Source organism: Cryptomeria japonica, chromosome 4 (assembly GCF_030272615.1).
Source record: "Cryptomeria japonica chromosome 4, Sugi_1.0, whole genome shotgun sequence".
In the NCBI taxonomy this organism is placed as follows: domain Eukaryota; kingdom Viridiplantae; phylum Streptophyta; class Pinopsida; order Cupressales; family Cupressaceae; genus Cryptomeria; species Cryptomeria japonica.
In genome coordinates, this window is record NC_081408.1 from 779,745,781 (window position 1) to 779,767,081 (window position 21,301).

The window sequence follows — 21,301 nt, forward strand, 5'->3', positions numbered from 1 at the left end:
TTGGATTGGTTCACTGGCACTGGAAGAAACAGGTACTTGGCCTTCTCCATTTGAAGGTTGAGTAATACTTTGGATGGCTGCCATGAGTCTTTGATTCTCTACTTCCAATTGATCTTTCTTGGCCAAAACTTCGTCATACTGTTGTACCAATGTAGCCACTGCTTGTTGGGCATCATGTTTGACAACCTTATGAGTCTGCTTACCCAGTTGCACTTTTGTGATCCGATAATCAGCTGCTTGCATTTCTTCAACTGGTTTATCTCATATTGGTTCAGCAACTTCTGCCACTCTCATCCGATTGTCATCAACGGTCACCCTCGAAACTGTCTTTGCCCTCTTAACAGCTTTAGGTTTTGATTGTTTCAACTGTCAATAGTCGAAGGCATCAGGTGAGATCACCTGCTTCTTCCTCTTTGCAGTGAAGGAACTGAGCCTTGGAGGTAAAGCCATTAACTCTGACTCTGGGAAATAGGGAGAAGCAGTTTCTGTTTGAACAACTGTGGTGACCTTGGGAGAAGTGTCTGTTTGAATAGCCACCATAGTTTGCTGAGTGACGACAGGATGTGATGAAGATGTCATGAACTCATCAAAACAGGTCATAGAAGTATCAATATCAGACAAAGGTACATATGAAGGATCATCTGAAAAGATATTCAACAAATTTTCTTGAGAACGATCCTGAGATGGTTCTGCTGCTGAAAGTGGAAGAACGTCCTGCGGAGATTCTGAAACTGAAGGGGCTGATTGAGAATTCACATCTATCATAGGAGGAAACATGGGTACCTCAGTAGGAAGTGGAGAAAGGGAATTATGTGGGGATTCTGTAGAAGACGACTGAGGAGCATTATCAGTTGAGTTTCTTCCTCTGAACCTTCAGGATCAATCACATGAATTTCCAGTTGTGGCTTCTCCTTGCCTCGGACTGTTACTTCCTGGGGAGGAAGCACCATTGCACGGCTGACTCGCAATTTGATCCTCGTACTAGAAGAGGATGCACCTTCTTTATTGTCCAGTTGAATTTCAGACTTCCGCCCAAGAGGACCTGTAGAATCATTTTCTTTCCCAACCTTAATCTTAATGAGCTTGACACCATTGTTCTTAAGCCAGGTATTGGTATTGACAAGAATTGGCTGAAATCTATCCAAGATAGAAGTGCTTTCCTTATGGGACCAATGGATAGAAGGAAGTGGAGCCTCATCAACATTCTGATTGACAAACTCAGGATCAAGAATGTTTCCATCATCAATCATCCCTTGTGGCACATCCACGAGGTTTAGATCCACAATCTGTTCTGCAGCGAGTCGACAGTAATCCATCTTGCGAATCTCCTTTTCCGTACGGAGATCAACCCAGATATCTTCTATTTGATGCACATGGATGAAGGTCTTCTTGATCTTTTCCTTCACGCCTTGGTAATCGAAATTAGTTCTAGGTTTGAAAATAGTTTGATTTCCTGCAACTCTGTCTCCATAGCCTTGGCCTTGATTGAAGTCATTAGAGAATATCGACCAATCTTCAATGGGCTATTGGAAGAAATAACTATGCCAACCTTGTGCTTGACTGACTGATGTGTATGCACAGCCATGATCTGTCTTCCCAATTCCATAAGAATAATCTTATCGGTTGGGTATTGTGGGAGCATATAAGGCTGCCCGCCATAGCATCCAACTCTCATGTAGGTAAAAGTCGGAAACTGGAGAAACAAACAACCATATTCTTTCACCTTTTCCCATGCTTCATCTGAGACTCTTTTGTTCTTCAGGTTTTTGTCAAATTGACATAGGTAATGACCAAAGAAAGCGTCCTGAACCCTTTTGGAATGAGACCTACTTGGCCTTAGAGGCAACTAATCATAGTACTCCCAAACTGGTACAAGCATGCGGTCACCCTTGGTAGAAAGACCTGGTAAATGTCTAAGTGACGCAGCGATATACACGAGATATGAGTTCATGTAGAAGGTGAAAGTAGTAGGGACGACTGCAAGTTGTTCACACAAAGCATCACTAATGATCTCACCCCAATAGATGTGCTGAGACTGCCTTATTAACATAATAAATTGGTATATCCAAGGTTCAAAAACATTGGAATGTTCCAATCCCATCATACGACTCAGAAGGGTAATAGCATCGCCGATCTCATTCTTGAAATCAGATTGATATAACTTAGCCCATCTGGTAAGCGCAGTGCGAGGTTCATGAATCCATTTGTTGATATGACGCTTACAGTCTTTCTCCCTTTTGGCAAAGTATTCTGCTGCACTTTGCTTGGAGATCTCTATATAGATGGTTTCAGAAGGAATTTTGAAAACCCTCTCTATAGCTTCTGCATCCAGGTGAATGATCACTTCTCCATCATCATTTTTAATAACCCGTGTCTCTTTATCAAAATGATGGGCACATGCTAGAACAAATTCCGGTTCTAGCGCAGCAACTAAAAAGGATGCGGCATGATGGATATGGCTGTCCAACAACCATTGCATGTTCCCCTCCTTCGGATCTTCAATCCTTTGTATGAATTCGGACATGTCAACATGCCCTATCTCATTATCCTTGATATGATCAAGGGAGGAGGAAACCTGTGATTGCAAAACTTCATTTTGGTATTTGTCATACCTATATTCCATCTTTTTTGGAGTGGAAGATGATGGTAAATCTGTCATCTGAAAACAACTGGAAACGCTGCAATGTAATCCCAAGAGTATCAAGGCAATATCAAAGTCAGTATCTTTAGACATTTTTACTCCTCCAAATGGGAAAGTTCAACTTCTGTACTTTGGCTTTGTGAGAGGAAATATAAGAGGTGGAAAGATAAGCTTTTGACTTATTTCGGGTTTTGAAACATGTTTTGCAAGTACACAAGAGGGAAGTACAAACGTGCAATCGGGTTTCCAAATTCCGAATGCAACCATACTCGCAAAACACGAAGCATGAATAAATGAAAGGAGAATGAATTTTCAGTTTGGCAGTTGGGAAGAACACATTTGCAATTGGTTTTCTAAATCCAAATGCAAACTTACTTACAAACTGAAAATCGAAGGAATGGATGAAAAATGGTATTTAGGCATGCGGGAAATGACGAAGATGATAAGTACAGATGAGTGAATTGGAAGCAGATAGGTAAAAATGAATTTCAAGAAGATCACTTGGAACTTTGCCATGCAAAAATGGGAAGAACTTTCAACTTGCAATCCGGATTTCAAAACCCGAAATTAGGAAGAACTTGATTTTTTAATCATTGAAGCTTGATTTTTGGACTAAAGAAGGTTAAGTCTTTGTCCAAAAAGGGAAGAACACTCAAAACATTCCTCTCCCAAATGTTTGGGAAGAACATCAAGGGGTAGAACTCTTTACACTTGCAAATCTCTTTGCAAATTTGGGAAGAACACATCTTTCTTATTTTGAAACTTGATTTTTGGACCAAAGAAGATTAAGTCTTTGTCCAAAAAGGGAAGAACACTAATTTTCCTCTTACTTGCAATCGGGTTTTTAAAACCCGAATGCAAGTAAAGGAGGAGAAATTCCAAAGGGGAAGAACAACTTTACTTTACAAATTTCTTTGTAAAATGGGGAATTTCCTCTCACAAACCCATTATGAACATGAACAAAACTAAAACTAAAACAAGAAAATGCAAGGAAAGAAATTAAGAAAGAAAGACAAAAATAAAAATTACCTTGCAAAGTTGAGAAGAGATCCAAACTTGAAGAATCAACCAAACATGGAAGATGAAGCTCTTTAAATAGAATTTAAACAATGGAAAAAACTTAGCCACGCATTGTGACAATAGAAAAACTAATTTGCTATAAAAATGCCAAAGAAATGGTTCAAAACTGATTTTATTCATCATAAATCACAAGACAAAGCAAAAAAGATTTAGGATTGTAAGCATACCTTAAATGGGAAGAATGTGTATCTTAACAAAAACCTGTGGCTGTTTTTTAGGGTCTTTTTACAAATCCGCAACCACAAATGCGCATAAAATGGTTTGATCAAAGCATAGAATCCAACGCATTTATGATAGAGCCAAAAACGCCTTGAGATTAGATGGATTCAACCCCCCAAATTATAGTCAAAAACGCCTTGAATGCGTGATTTAAAAAAACGGCTTCAAGAAGACAAATGCGCAATAAAATGGTTTGAACAAATGCGCAAAAAATGGGATTTGAATCCTTCAAAGTTGCAAGAAATTCACACTTGGAAGGAATCCCTAAATTTCCTCCAAGAAATCCGAACTCAAATCAGCTTGCAATGGCATGGAAGAATTTCGGGAATTAGAAAGAAAACAAAGTTTTACAAAATGTTCATATTTTTGCCTTTAAGGCAAATTTCGGGTTTTAGAAAAGAAATTACAAGTAAAATTACTTGTAATAGGGAAATAGAATTCCTTTACAAGTGATTTCACTTAAAACATGTAAAGGGGTTTTACAATCCCATTTACAAGTTTTTAAACACTTAAAGTCAAGCTACTGGTAATGGGGGTTTTAAAACCCTCATTACAAGTTTTTATAAAAACTTGCAATTGGAGAAAAATTCCCCTATAAGCCTAAAAGCTTCAAGGGGGTTTTGAAAAACAAATTACCAGTTATTGGTAATCATCAAAAAATTCCCTAATTTGGTAGCATCTAATAAATTTAAACCTAATTTTGAGGCTAGATATCAATTTGGGTATCCTTGAATTGAACCCAATAATTCAATGAACTTGTTTTTGAGTCTTTGATTTATAAATCTTATACATGTCAATTTTCTCTCTTTATTTAGAATCAACCAATTTTGTGTGTAAGGAAGATTTCTTTCAACATTTTGTATACATGAATATGTTGTATGTATTAAGAAAACAAAACAAAAAAAACACTTAAATTTACCATCTTATCATGATTTTATGAGTTATAATTTGAACCTTTCATCTTCAGGAAGATCAAGAAAGTTGCAAAGATATAAATGGAGAGACTAGCTCATCGGATACACCAATACTCTGCAGACAATCATCTCTTTTATTACCTATAGGTGATTTCTTTATCCTTTTCTTATTGTAGTCATTTATCTTGTTGGACCATAAACAAAAATCAGTCCAAATAGGATGATATAATGCTATGTCAAAGGGTGTAATAAATAAATTAATAAATAGTTTTTTTTTCTTAATAAATATATCTTATTGATTTATCAATCAAATAGACATAGAACTTTGGCATGCTTCCTACATTCACTATGTTTCCATCGCATGAAATACTTTTGTTCTAATTCAATTGCATATGTGCATGATTCACCTTTTGGATTTCCCTGTTTTACCTTTGATTTTTTGGTTTTGGATGTGTTTTGCAATGGTTTTGAGATGACAAATAAAGTGCAGATGATAAAGTAACTTGCAGAAAATAAACAATTTAAAAATGTGACAATATTGAATATTCAGAAATATATGAAGCTGAAAATTCCATATTTTGTTTCTGATCTAAAAGTACAATTTTTCCCAAAAGTAAGAGCAACCCAGATCATTAAACAACATTGCAAAACTATTTGAAACATACCCAGAAAATACAGATTTGAATTTTGCACTCCCAAACTGGACACCACACCTCAAAGTTTCAAACACTTCTCTAAAATCCACACAGATGATAAAACAGGTTATTGCAGGTCCAAAAGCCTCAAAAATAGTAACTTAGAACCTCCCAAAGCCTAGCTGTTCCAGGCAAGGTGTATGACCCTACATAGAGAAGTACAACCAACCTATAGTATGGCTCAGAAAAAGAGACCAATAAACACACAATAACCTCTGCAAAACCTTCTTAATTAGCCACAATGAATATTAAAAACACTATGTTCTAGGAACTGAAGAAGAAGATATAAAACTCCAATAAAGCCCAGTTGTGATCTTTGTGTGAAATCACCAAAATATTCTCTAGATTGTATCATTGAACATTGTAGAGAATGTTGTCTGTAAGGGATTTCATCCTCAAAAACCCTAATCTCTTCATTGGTCTCCTTTGTTTGTTCTCCTGCTCCTTGAAATGATTAATGACAGCAATATGATTTTCTATTTCTTGTGGGGCCTTTTGAACATATATCAATTTAGCCTTTGTTCTTTTGTATAAATCTAAGGCCTCATCTACAAACTTAGTAGCCAAATCTCTATCACTGATCAATGCAAGTAAGCTGTTTTGATTTCTTCCATTGAGCTTTTCATTCTTTGCAAATCAGCAAGGGAAATGTTAAACTCATCTTGACCTCTTGGCACATTTTGAATCATATTTTCCACATACCAATGTGTTCTATCCACAATAGATAAAATTTCCACTTCATGTTTAGCAGATACCAAGAAATTACTCTTCCAGTCTTGATTAAACAAAGATGATGAACTATTCTTATGTTGCAAGAAGGAATCAAAATTTCTCTCTCCATGGCTGCCATAAATCTGTTGTGCTTCTTCCCTTTCCCCTTCAACAAACTCTTCCAGTCTTGATTAAACAAAGATGATGAACTATTGCTATGTTGCAAGAAGAAACCAGAATTTCTCTTTCCATGGCTACCATAAATCTGTCGTGCTTCTTCCCTTTCCCCTTCAACAGACAGTTGAGGTTCAAGGTCACTAGGACTTTGCTCTAGATCAGTTCCATGCAATAAAAAATCATATTTGTGTTCAATGGAATTAAGTCCTTCTATGTCATCCTTAATGCATGACTCCTAAGATGAAGTAAGAGCAGCATTAGAATCAAAAGAAATTTTATAAACAGGCTTGTTGTGAAAGTCAAACCAAAATTTCCATGTGTCACTGAAATGAAAGAAAGAATCATCAGCTTTAGCTGATTTGAAGCCATTATCCTTTTTGCTTTTAGCATGCTTAGTATGAGAAGGTGTATTTGAGGCTGCTATTTTATCTTGTTTCTCATGCACTGACTCAACATCAGTAGCTCCCTGAAACTTTGTCTCATAGCCCTCATGAGTCAACACACCATTTTCATTTGTAGTAGAAGAAGCATATGAAGAATCAGTTGCTTCCTTATTTTTAGAAGTATCAGAAACTATTTCCCTCTTCTGAACCTCCTAAAATGATAGCATGAGAATACGAGAAGTTATGGTAGGTTTATCATTAGCACACTCTTCAACTATGATGTCTGGATAGGTGATTGGGCAATCTGTCTATTTCACTTTTCCAATCTCTTCTTCTGCAACTTTTTGTTCTCTTGTGCATAGATGATGTAATATCTCGGATATTTTTTTTGTTTTTAAGGCCAATAAGAAAGCATAAACTCAAAGCTTGCTGAAAAAAGCAACCCTTCCACTTTCTGATCACCAAGTGCCCAATGTGGGAAGGTGAGAGCATACGGTGAAGAGGGGATCGTTAGATCACAAATCTGCTGAAATGATAAAGTAAATACAATACTAGGCGGATACAATACTGGGTGGCAAGCCAGCCCCATCCTCTTATCCAACGGGAAAGCAGGAGACTTGGCGGTGAACCAGCCAAGAGAACCATACAACAAACACAAATCACTCAACCACAGTATTTCAGTGAGAGGACTGAATTACAAAATACTCAACTCGACCGCTTATGCAGCGGGAGGACCATTACAACCAATCATCACTCGACCGCTTATTCAGCGGGAGGATGGAATTACAATATAACTAATGTAGGCGGCAAGCCAGCCTCTTCCACTTTTTAGCGGGATGAGAAATTACAATCCAAAATGGGTTAGTAGTACTAATACTTAACCTTACAATAACCGGGAGAGTGAGAGTAGAAGAATAATACTGAACATAAAAGATAATAATCCTGAAACCCTGCTAACATCAAAACTGCAAGCTGGAAATGCATACCTAGCAGCCTATAAACCCACTAAATCACTCATATCTCTCTCAATACTCACCCAATTCACCCAAAATCAAACCTAAACCAACACTAGACCAGCAGCGATGAAGACAAACCAGAAGTAAACTATCAAAACACCCCCATTTAATTGGAACGCATCCCAATGCACCTTCTAAAACCCATGCCTAACTAGATAATTTCAATTTGCAATATTAAATTCCATACTCAGTGAAAAGTGCTAAAAAAATACAGTATGAATCGCCAACAGCAGGAAGGATGATTGAACCAGTACCCAGAATGACCAGACACTCAGGTAGAGAGGTGTGATAAAAAATGTGCTTCAGCCATAGGGAAACTAGCAACACCAAAAATCACTCCAAACACCCAAAAGACTAAGATATGCAAGGAAATTATGGTAGATTACAGCACACAGCTAGGTACTATATGTCAAGTACGAAACTGGAAAGCACTGGGGAGCCGCACTCCGAAGCCTCAAAGTTCTGACGCCAATCCGGCAGCATAACAATGCAAATTTTCAAGATGTCCAGAATGAGAGCCTAAGGCTCATATTTATAACTCCACGCCTTCCCAAATGCAAATGCAAATGGCGCCAAACTTCTTTCAAATTCAACTTCATTTCACCTAATGTCTCCCCACTAACTTGGCACCCACTTACCTTTCCTAGGTAAGTTCAAACTTCCTCATGGTGGCGTCATTTTTGCAATAATAAACATTAGACCAAAGATGTTTTAATCCTCTAAATGGCCACCACAAATTCGCCCTTTGACTTAGGAGATAATCAAATGAATATTACTTAATTAATTTTTTCCTAAGTCATCTCCACAATTAATCAATAACTGCAAATATTTAAATATTAAACCTTTGACAAGATAATATTTAATTAAATTACTTATGACTCCCATACTGATCATTAACCCAAACCAGGATGAAGCGGAGTGAAGAAGACCAAAGAACTGCTGCAAGACCAGGACCCTGTCCACTACCAAAAATAGAAATACTCCATACCGCCACTTACTAAAAATAGTAAGTCATGAACTACTGCTCTGAAAAGCATGATCTTCGCACCCAGTCACAGAGCATGGAAAGCTTAGTAGGATAGTATCATCAAAACAGCCAACCCCTAACTTACTAAAAATAGTAAGTTCTCGCCTCATCAATGTTTGAAACCCTAATTCTTCATTCCATATAGCCTACAGGTCTCAGGAATGGGCCAATGGACCACTGGAAGTACATCATCGAGAAGGGGATAAGTGATTGGGCAATCTGTCTGTTTCACTTTTCCAATCTCTTCTTCTGCAACTTTTTGTTCTCTTGTGCATAGATGACTGCCATTGTGATTTCTTGTACTAGAAGTCTCTTTTTCATTTACCTTTGCTTTCTTTTTATTTGAGAAGAAAGTACTTAACTTCTCAAGTTGTTCACCCAATTTGGCTAACATCTTATCACTTCTTTGAACACTTTGTTTTAATTCTAACAACTCTTCAAAGGTGTTCATTTTTTCCTCACTAAAATGAATAACACTCAACTTCAACTAACTAGAAGCAATTTTGAAAACAAACTTTCCAAGTTAATCCCTGAGGCTAGCAGGATGCACAGCTTTGATACCACTGTACTGATCTTGGTCTAATTTCACCCAAAATTTTCAAAATTTCCTTAGCTTATTTTCTCAAACAGTTTTTCAGACTAGATGTATCATCTCACTGATATGTACTTTTAGGTTATCAAACAAAAATGACGTAATAATTCTCAAAATATAGATGAATTTTTTGAGCGATCAATCAAAACCTTCTTTCATTAACAAAAGGAAATTAATAGTAAGGTTACATAGAACTTCTAACCTTTCAAATACATAAATTATCAATTCAGTTGTTGCAGAATTGAAGATACAATTTCTGTGTTTAAGTTTCAAACCAACAACCAGCATGCCTTCTTTTGGAGAATCATATACAAGGTGTCTCACTTGTTAAATTTGAATCAAAGCTTTGAGGCTCCAAATGTTCCAACACCCACTAAAATCTGTTGTTAATAGTAATACATGAGGTTGGCAATTCTATGCTCAACATTGAACAATGTCTATGCTGTTGAGACTTTACACCAAAATCAGCATGGATCTCCAATGCCTCACTCTAAACTTCTTGTGTGATCAGACTATAAGGTTGTGACTTGTGTATTGATACACTTATCAAATTCATGCTCGACAAGTTTGAAATTTGATAACGAACCTTCATGCCAGCATCAAATAAACTGTCTTAAGCCATGCCCTTCAAATTGACACCAAAGAAGAGATGTCCATGTTCTCCCTTTAGCAAATATCTCATGCCATTTGGTAAAGTGAGTATCATAAAGACCAAGCCGACAGAAAGCACCTCACATTCCATGAATTCGCCAAAGGCTAATGCCAAGCAAGATGAGAGTCGTCTAGGCAAGAACAAGAAAGAAGAAATATCTCATGCAAGAATCATACGGCCTACATTGAATAATTGCCCCTCACACTAATAGCTATTAATAATGACCCATGCATGAACAGGAAACCCATCGCTGGAACTCACATCATGATACGGGCTGCATAGGATATAGAAAAGAAAACGCACGCCAATGGAAGAGTAAAGAAAATGTCTTCTTTCCTGGCTGCCCAACAAGAACCACAACCTTCCTCATTCCTTTTCATGTTTGTGCCCAGTTGGAGTCCTCAAATAGAATACAAAACCCCACGCCATCAAACAAGAAACTGCACCTGCCACCTCCAAGATATGCCGCCTTCATGGAAGACAAGTGATCAAGTTGATATCTACCAAAACAGTCTCTAGATCTTACACAAATTTCAAGATGATCTACAGAATTCCAAAGGCATAGTTGGTGTGACGGGATGAAGAACCACACGAAACAAAGTTAAAAACTTATATACCAATGTTATCATATTTCTCGGAAATAAATGCAAAACTCAGAATTATAGCAGATCACTTCGAGGGGGTGACTCTTATGACTCTTTGAACACTCACTATCACAATTCCAACTTAGGTCTTTTTGTCTTTTCTCTATCTCTTGTTGAGAGGAGAGTTTACTAACTTCTCTTGTGTTCAAGGATTTGTCCATGTTTTTGCTAGTAGGATTAGTCACAATTTTGTCAGTTACTATCATGGTTTCACCTTTGATGGTGTTTTGTTTCTCATTATGCAATTCTTGTTGCATAGCTTTCCTAATTGTACAAGGTTCCAACACATGAACATCATGTTGAATTTGTTCCTTAAATCATTGATGTACAAGTGTAGCCTTTGGTAAGGTGTCACTTCTGGAGCTTGAAGTGCCAATCTCAAATGCCCATCATTATATTCAGCTAAAGATCTTAATTGTTTTAAGCTTTTTAGCTGGGTAAAATAGCTTCCAATGCATGGTTGTTCATACTTAATAGAATGTTGCTAATTCCTTACTAAATTCTTGCCAACTAAACAATTGTCCTTGTCTATCAATCATCTTCCATAGGTACCATTAGTAAAGTCCTAATTCAAAATATTGTAAGGCTATGACAACCATGGAATTAATTTGGTATGTAAGAGTTTTATCCATGAATTGGTATGTGTACCATCAAATTTATGGATGTTTATTCTTGGCAGGGATAATTCTTGACCTCAAAAATGTTCTCCTCTCCCTTGATTAGGTTTATTATTATTGTACCAACCTTGGTGGTTTCTTTGGGACTTCAATTATCATAATAATTCATTTGTAAACTTTTTTAAACCCTCATTTATAAATTTTACAAATGGAGCATTTTAGTTGTTTCTTGTCCTTTCCTCAATCTTGGGTGGTTGAAAATAAAATGCATCCTTTGGGATTTTTTTATGTATAGGAAGGTCCTCTAATCCTAAATATGGCATAGCTTCAATTATGTTTTTATTTTAATATTTATTAAGCTAGGAAAGTATTTGTTATGAGGAAAAAAAATTTGACCATTAAATTAAGAAGTATGTTTTATGTAACACAATAAAATTTAAAGAACCAACCCTACCTAATTTTTTATAAGCTTTCCAAAAATGTAATCTTAAATTCATTTTTTTCCAAAAATTGCATCCTATAGAGCAAACTTATTAAAAATTTGACTATTTAATTAAAGGACTTAATTTATGTTCAATAGAGAAACACAAAGAACTATACTGTAATATTCCCTCTTATTTTTTCGGTTTTTGAGCACAACAAATATTATAATGCACCCATTAAAGTTAGGAAATATAATCCCAATACTACTGAAAGTAACCCTTCCACTTTCTAATCACCAAGAGCCCAAAGTAGGAAGGTGAGAACATTAGCTCACTGATCCGCTGGAAATTACCATGCAAATACAATACTGGGCGGCAAGCCAGCCCCTTCCACTTTTCAACAAGATGAAGAACAAGAACTTGACGGTAAACCAGCCAAGGTAACAAGAGCATAACAGAACCAAATCACTCTATCGCTTATGTAGCGGGAGGAATTTTACATAAAACTATCACTCAACCGCATATTTCAGCGGGAGGACAATATCACTCAACCACTTGCTCAGTGGGAGGACAAAGCTGAATTACAAAACATACAGGTGGCTAAGCCATCCTCTTCCACTTGTTCAACGGGAAATGCAACATAGAATGAATTGGTCAGTACTACTGAAGAAATTCTTACAAAGATAGAGATGTGAGAGAAGATAGAATGAAGTACATATCTCAAGAATTCAATAACACATTCTCACCACAAACACTACATGCTGTTCTGAAATCAGAGACAATGAAACGCAGAACCAGCCATCCCAAAGACCACTAAAATGCTTGTAACTCGCTCAAAACTAAATGGAATCATGCCAAACCAAATGCAAATGAAGCGCATAACATAAACAATCAAATCAATACCTTGAAACTGCAACTGGAGAGCAACAACTGCGATGCACGCAACCCAAGGCAATTCTGGAAATGGCGTTTTGGCTGAATATTTCGATTTGCAATTGTAAATTGGAGAGCTCTCCAAATGCCACACCAATGTAGGAGAATTATTGTCTCTCCGATACGCTTCCAACAAGCCCTCACCCAGAATGATGCACTCAACACGCAGATAGCTACAAGCAAAATACACTTCCAGCCAACACACACCAGCAACACCAAAAACCCAGCAACAACAAAAACCTAGCAGCACACAACTCTTCACCAACACACCCAAAATTCACCAAATAGCTCACAACTTCAAACCACAGCTAGGAGTGATGTCTCACACTCGAAACCGGAAGGAAAGATCTAGGACGTATTCACCCTCGAAGAAGTCTGGAGTCATTCCGACAGCATAATGATATATTTTCTCTGGATAAACAAATGAGAAGCCAAACACCTGTTTACATAGATTTTCAAGTCTAGAATTCAAATGAAATTGCCTCCAAATTCTCCTCATTCAAATTGCATTTCATTTCATGTGGTGGACCCAAAAATGGTGCCCACTTCCCAAGTCAAAATCACACCAAGGAGAGGGGACCACGATTTGGCATAATAAAACTTTAAAGTATAAAAAATAAAGTCTCCTTTTAATCTTCAAATAATTCGCCCTGGCATGACTTACGAAAAATATCATATTTTGCACAATTTCCCATAGCATCAATCAATAATAAAATAATTAAATAATAACCTTAGGATAAGGAATAATATTTAATTAAATCGCTTATAGCTCCAGTATTGATTATCAACAAAACCCGGATGAGGCTGAGCAATGAGGATCACTGAACTGTGTTGGATCAGGACCAAGTCCAGGACTGCCAAAAATAGAATGCCCAAAATTTTCACTTACTAAAAATAGTAAGTCATGAAATAATGCTCCGAAAATCGTGATCTTCGCAACCAGAGAAAGATCTTGACGAGCTTAGCAACTCTGTACCATCTCGACAGCCAAACCCTAACTTACTAAAAATAGTAAGTTCACATTCCACCTCTGACAAGCTTGGTCGGAACTCCAAAGAACATGGAAACCGTTAATTCACCTTTCCACATAGCCTACGGGTCTCTGGAATAGGCCAGTGGACCACTGAATGCAACATCACAAGGAAGGGGATATTTCAATCCACCCTTCCCAAAATTGCCTGTCCTCAAGCAATCGCAAGCCAGGATGCTGTAAAACCTCCTCATTCTCCCATGTAGCATCCTCCACCAGTAAGTCCTTGCACTTAACCAAATACTCTCGAATGGTTCTCCTCCTCAACAATCGTTCTCTGACATCAAGGATGGCCTCAGGAACTAGCACCAATTCTCCCTCTTCATCCAAAGGAGGCAAATCAGAAAAGACTATCACATTGTGCCCAAGTGCCTTTTTGAGGCGTGACACGTGGAAGACGTTATGTATTCGGCTACTTGCTGGTAGCTCCAACTCATAAGCCACAACTCCCACTCTCCTGATGACCCTGAATGGTCCATAAAAATGTGGCTTGAGTTTTTCCGCTCCACTCTTCTTGATAGTAGGTTGTCTGAAGGGCTAAAGTCTTAGGTAGACCATATCATCAACCTCAAATGAGCGCTCAATACGCTGCTGATCAGTATACAACTTCTGCCAATTCTGTGCAATCTGGAGATTGTCCTTCAATGCCTTCAGAATATCCTGACACTGCTGAACCATATCCCTAGCCTGAGGTGCTCTGCTATCTCGAAACACCAAATTAGCAAAACTAGGGGCCTCATAATCGTATATTGCCATGAAAGGTGACATCTTAATGGACATGTGATAAGTGGAATTATAGCAGTATTCACCAAGATGTAGCCATCTTACCCATGCCTTCACTGCTCTGAAACGTAGTTCCTCAAGTAACCTTCCAACCACTTATTTACTATCTCTGTTTGTCCATCTATTTGGGGATGGTAACTCGTGCTTGGGGTGAGCACAATACCACATAATCTGAAAATCTCTTGCTAGAAGAAGCTTAGGAACTTGTTGTCCCTATCACTCACAATATTTTTAGGCAGACCATGTAGCCTAAACACCTCACGGAAGAACAAATCAGCAACTTGAGTTGCTGTAAATGAGTCGGTGATGGCGAAAAAATGAGCAAATTTTGTTAATCTATCCACCACCACATAAATACAATCCTTCCCACTAGCCTTTGGCAACCCAGTGATGAAATCCATAGAGACACTTTCCCATTTTTTACTGGGAATTGGCAATGGTTGCAATAAACCAGCGGGTGCTGTGTGTTCATCCTTGTTCTTTTGACAAGTATGGCATTCCCTAATGTACTTCAAGACATCTCTCTTCAACCCTTTCCAAGAGAATCTCTCTCGGATCTGCTTGTAAGTCTTAAAAAAACCTTGGTGGCCAGCAAGAGGAATGTCGTGAAAAGTCTGCAATACCTTCTCCTTCAACTTAGATTCGGGTAGAAGAAGGATCCTTCCCTTATACAAAATCAATCCATCAACCAAACTGTACTTTTCACCATGAAAAGTGCCTTCAACAATGTTGGTTGCAAACTGATTTTTGGCATAATCAGCAAGCAATAGGTCCCTCCAATCAGCAGTGGGATCACATATAGAGCTTAGATGGGGTCTCCGTGAAAGTGCATCTGCCACTATGTTGTTCTTCCCCTTGACATACTCAATGTCGAAGTCATAGGCCTGAAGCTTACTAACCCACTTCTGTTGCCTTTCATTCAAATCTTTTTGGTGCATGAAATGCTTAAGACTGTTATGATCAATCTTAACAATGAACCTACTTCCCACCAAATATCGCCTGAATTTTGCCAGGGCATGCATTATGGCAAGCATCTCCTTGTCATAAATTGAGTATAGCCTTTCAGGTCCTCTCAGCTTTCTACTTTCAAAGACAATAGGATGCTTGTCTTGCATAAGAACTGCACCTACACCTTCTCTTGACGCATCACATTGTAGTTCAAAAGGCTTGGTGAAATCTGGTAAGGCCAAAACCGAGCATGAGCTAAACACTATTTGTGCCTTTGCAGACCACTCAAAGGCTCATTTCTTAGTGAGATCTGTGAGGGGGGCAACCAACTGAGAATAACCCTTCACAAACCTTTTGTAAAAACCGCATAGACCCAAGAATCCTTTCAAATGAGTTATGTTCTCAGGTGGTGGCCAATCAAGGATAGCTCTAATCTTTTCAGGATCCACCTTCACACCCTTTGCACTGATGATGTACCTCAAATAGAGCAACTCCCTCATTCCAAACTCACACTTAGATTCTTTGGAAAACAATGATTCAAACTCCAGAATGCTAAGAATTTCATCTAAGTGTTGTAAGTGCTCCTTACAAGACTTGTTGAAGATGAGAATGTCATCGAAGAATATGAGCACAAACTTCCTCAGTTGCTTCTGAAAGATCTTGTTCATGCAGGACTGAAATGTGGCTGGAGCATTAGTCAAACCAAAAGGCATGACTAGAAATTTGAAATGCCCAAAGTGGCATTTGAAAGCAGTCTTCTCAACATCATAAGCCCTCTTTCGGATTTGATGGTAGCCCGATCTGAGGTCTATCTTGGAGAAGTACACGACACCATGCAGCTCATCAATCCTGGGAATGGGGTACCGATTCTTGATGGTTTTTTGATTTAAGGCTCAGTAATCCACGCACATATGCATGGTCCCATCCTTCTTCTTCACCAATACAACAGCCGAAGCAAAGGGGCTCTTGCTTGGCCTAATGTAACCCATGTCTAGAAGCTCCTTAATGGCTTTCTCAATCTCGTCCTTCTGCTTCTTTGGGTAACGGTAAGGAGTAATCATGATAGGCTTAGTACTTTCTTCCAACTCAATGATGTGTTCATTACCACGCTCAGGCGGCCTACCCAAGGGTGGAGTCTCAAACACCTTGCTCCTCTTTGAAATCAAAGCCTGAATGTCTTCAGGATAGCTTCTCTTTTCTTCAGATGAGTGGGATGGCATGACCATACACTCGGGAGATTTTCTAAGTTGTGGATTTCCAAAGACCTTGCTCTTGTTTGTGATTAGAGCTTGAATATCAGTAGTGTAGCTGCCCTTGTCTTCTAATGGGTTTGATGGCATTATCACACATTCTGCTCCCCACTCTACTTGGTTATGACGGATCAGCCTTTCCATCCTCTTCAGGGATACAATCCAAGGACCCCCATTAGACATCCCTCGCAAAACCACCTTCTTCCCTTCAGTCATGAACTTTAACTCCATGGTTTGCAAGTTAAGAGTGATCTCACCAAGAGATCGCAGCCATTGAATGCCAAGGACCACATCATCGGTCCCTCCAATATTGACAACATAGAAGTCATCCTTGAATTCATAATTACCAAGCTTCATTGACATGTTTGACACCATCCGTTTACAACAAATTGTTGATCCATCAGCCACCATGACCTTGAAGTCTTCAACATCATTAGTGATAAGACCTCTCTTGGCAACAATCCTAGCGTCAATGAAGTTGTGAGTTGCTCCAGTATCAATTAGAGCAACAAGTTGGTGCTCTCGCAATGCTCCTCGAACTTTGAGTGATTCATTCTTGTGGAACAAAACAGTGGCATTATTTTCATCATCAAACAACTCCATCAGATTGTTATCACGAGTTCAAGTTCTCTCACCCTCAAGTTGTTCATTATCGACGTTGGCACTATCATCCACATCCATCCAATCAGGTTGGTGAATGTCAATGCATTCTGGTCGAGATAAAACATCTCCTCCTCCATTAGAATAAGCATTAACAGATTCAATAACATTTTCATTCACTCCAAGTGATGCCTGAAACCGCTTGGAGCGATGCCCATTGTCCTCTGCTCCTATCAATGGTCGCTTTCGCTTCAAATCAGAAAACTGACTTTTATCATTTACTATGTCATCTAAATCCATAGGCTCATAGGCTTCTATGAAATTATCTGCACAAAGGTTGTCATTATTATGGGAGTGCCTCTTTATTTTTGCCAAGGCCATGCCATCCGCAGAGCTCTCCGAAGCCAAAATTTCTCCCAGGCCTCCTTGCCCTGCTACCTCACTCCAATCTGCACCCTCCTCATCCTGGGAGTCAACAGCAGATTCAACTTGGGTTTCCAATGGCATACACTCTTCCTCCCGCAATCTCTTGAGTTCATCCTCTTCAACAACAACCACTTTTTCAACATCTTTCAGCTTAGAAATTCCAGCGTCTATACAGGGACTATCATGGCGTTCAACCTTCACCACACGAATGCCAACAACTTCCCGGCCATTAACAGTTTGGCCAATAAGTGCCAAGGCTGGCTCAAGGGGAGAGCAAATAAGAATCCCAACATCCTTTTCCTTCGTTGGATTCTCCTTTTCAACTGAGTCCCCCTCTTTCTTCCAGCCATCCCACCAATGTACGCGGCGCTTGAAACATAGTTTTACATGGAACGTAAAACTGCCATAGAAGTTATAAATTTTACCTACTCCTTCCTCCATCTCTGCTCAAGCCAACATGGCTCTGATACCAATTGTAAAGATTAGAAAGAGCAGAGAAAACAATAACAGAAATAGAAAAGCGATAAGAAGAGACAACACACGATTTATCGTGGTTCGGCAAATATGCCTACATCCACACTCAAAGTAGGGAATAACTTCTATTAATCAACTCTCAATACAATTACATACATGATTGCACTCAGTCATTTATACAATCACATTCAGATGTGAAATGAATAGTTTGGGGAAGTCGAATGGTCATGTGACCTTTGGGCTTCACATCCCAACACTGTTAACCTTGAGAAATGAACTCCACAAACCACCAACTAGCCCAAATTAAGGCCTTTGAAACCGCATAAACCTTCATGGCACATGCCATTTTCACAATTTTATCACAAGGTCAAAAATAGATATTTGACACATTTTTCTTTATAGAAATATTTTTAAAAATGGTTTTTTTGTTTTCTCCCCCTTTAGGGCAGCCTATGGGTCTCCCTCAATTGTTCTTAGGGTGAAGGATCCATAGGGAATCTGGGGCAGCTGGGCAGGAAATTGGGTGAACCCAATGACGTACTACCCCCGGACCAGACCCATATGGGTATGTGGGGAGGGAGTAACATAGAGTTTTTGTATATCTGATATTGATAATTTTTTTGCCAAATACCCTGGCATTATATTAGGTTTGAGACTTTAGACAAAGTTATATAGTGTTTTGAACTTTGTAGTCCTTCAGGAGAATAATGACTCAAATAACTAGGATGAAGAAGCATGGGAGTAGTTGAAAATTGAAATTCATTGCAGAGACTAAATGGAGAAGTGAGGTTATGGAAAAATGTAGGACGTGGATAGAACACTACTTTGTAGTTATAATATAGAAAAGGTCCTTTCAAATTATTACACTTTGGAAATCTATTTGAATGCTGTTCCTGAACAATACATGAAGTTTATCTCAGAAAACATATTATTTACTTGAGAGACAAATTAATTTTCCTTAGTATTTTGTTTCATCTTTTATCGTGAACTGACCAAAAGATCTATTCCTCAGGACCAGAAGAGGTCTTGACATGTGCAGTAGATAATAAATCGAATCATTTGGAAATAGCTCGACTTTATAACGAGGTAAGTAAACAATATACTTATTAAAATTAATTTCTCATTTTGTAATTATTCTTATACACAATAAATTACAATCAAGTGAATGAATCCGTTTTTAAAAAGTTGGCCTGAACTCAAAAGGATTCCAAATAAATAATCTGTAGACAACCGGTATGTGTGTGTGCCCATGTGGAAATGTTTGTTTACACGTGAATATGCAGATGCATGTGCTTGTCTTTCCATCTTATAAGTTTCCTTATAGGACAAACACTTTAATCTCTCATGCTTTTTACCTGTGGGATCGCAGTTGTGCAATGTAGTTCATGAAAATGAACATGACTCCTTTCAAGCATGTTCAGGAAACAAGTCAGCTGCTTATAGGCTAGGGAAGAAGTTATATTTTCTTCAGAGCCTCTGCCAAGATGTTTGCAGAATTTTAGAAAGCAATGATCTTCAGGTTTGAGGCCAAGTGCTTTTAGTTTAGATGTTGCTCAACCATGGATGCGAAATGTAGTTTGTCTCAATGACTAACTTGCTACTACCCAATCAAATGTTGTACAAAGGGAATTTCGATACAGAGCAAAGAATAGACTCATAGCGAGCACTATTTCAAGAATTTATATCCATTATGTAATGTTGTGGATGTACTTGGTACAGTTATTAGTCTGATCCATTGACGGGTTGACAGAAAACCTTTGGTATTTTTTATTTCTCTGGTTTATGTGTGCACAAGTCAGAAGAACTTCTATGGCAGCTGAAGGGAAGACAAATAAAAGCTGGGTTTTGTATATAAATAAAACAAATGAAAAAAATTAGCGAATAAATCCTGGATATGTAAACAATCAGAATATTATATATCAAAAGCTTACCTAGAATTGGTTGAATTTGTAATGTTTAAAATCTCTATGCATATTTTGTTTAAATTTGATCTGCTGGAATTTGTTATTTTCTGCTGATTGCGTTCCATTCATAAAAGAGCTCATTATCTATCCAATCGAATATATTGCGATTTCTGATATATATTTTGTCTCTAAAACTTATGTATAAAAGTACTATAGAATTTCCTTCATTAAACAATAGTTATAGAGCAAAAACTGCTCCTTATTTATCCATGCAGGATAATGGTTGCCTTTTCCTATATGAACTTCATGTTTCTAAAAAGTTTGCATTGATTTTGTGAAGACTTGGACTGCACTTATTGGCTTGGTGAATGAGGATAGATCAGTCTAGTGTTTTGTTGTCAGTGTTGAATGCTGCTCCCAAGGGAGCCATTTTTGCAATGGTTGCATGCCTTGGGTTGATGCGTTAATATCCGCTCCTCAAAGTAGTGAGAGGTGGTTGTGTAGTTTTGGATCCTCTTGCGTTGCGATTACTTTCAACATTAGTTTCGTCTGAACGATTCACAAGATTCAATAAGATGCAGTAGCATATTCTTTGTCAAGGATTTCCTTACACATTATCTACCTTTCTATGTTCTCGATGGCATTTTGTACATAATAGTTTCTGAAGATCTTAGAGACCGTCATGTCTTGTCCGGTTCTTGTGAACTCCCACATTTACAGCCACATCATACACCAACCAACTCTATAGTGATTTCTATTATAAATTCTTGCCTAATGATCATTCTTAGAAAAGCAACGATATGTCAGGATTTTAGAAAAGCAACGATTTGATTGTAAAGAATTTTTCTTTGCTTTTATTAGTTGTGATGTATCTTATTTGGTGGATATAATGAGAGAATTGATCCTATGTATCAAAATGATTAGGTATATCAAGATTTATGGTATTTCAGACTCTCAGAGTGTCAAAGTAATATATATACTTTTGTCCATTCAAACTTAATATAGATTCTCTATTACTTGCTGAAGTAAAAAATGTTTGTTCCCATGACAGCCAAGGATTTATGTTTGTTGTTGTTAGTTATGATGTATCTTATTAAGAAGACATGAGGGTTTATCGAGAGTATTGACTCTATGTATTAGATTGAGTAAATATATGTAATTTT

General features: G+C 37.9%; 1 protein-coding gene across 6 annotated transcripts in view; it reads left to right on the plus strand.

Moving 5' to 3' along the window:
• Positions 1–20,246, plus strand: part of LOC131031980 (CHD3-type chromatin-remodeling factor PICKLE) — a 276,430-nt gene extending 256,184 nt beyond the window's left edge. For all 6 annotated transcript variants that reach the window (XM_059220166.1, XM_059220169.1, XM_059220168.1 and 3 more), the window contains 3 exons: positions 4,908–5,001; positions 19,247–19,320; positions 19,604–20,246. In XM_059220166.1, coding sequence (XP_059076149.1) covers positions 4,908–5,001; positions 19,247–19,320; positions 19,604–19,759 — 324 coding nt within the window. In that variant the 3' untranslated portion in view covers positions 19,760–20,246. The remainder of the gene's footprint in view (positions 1–4,907; positions 5,002–19,246; positions 19,321–19,603) is intronic.
• Positions 20,247–21,301: the final 1,055 nt, after the last annotated feature.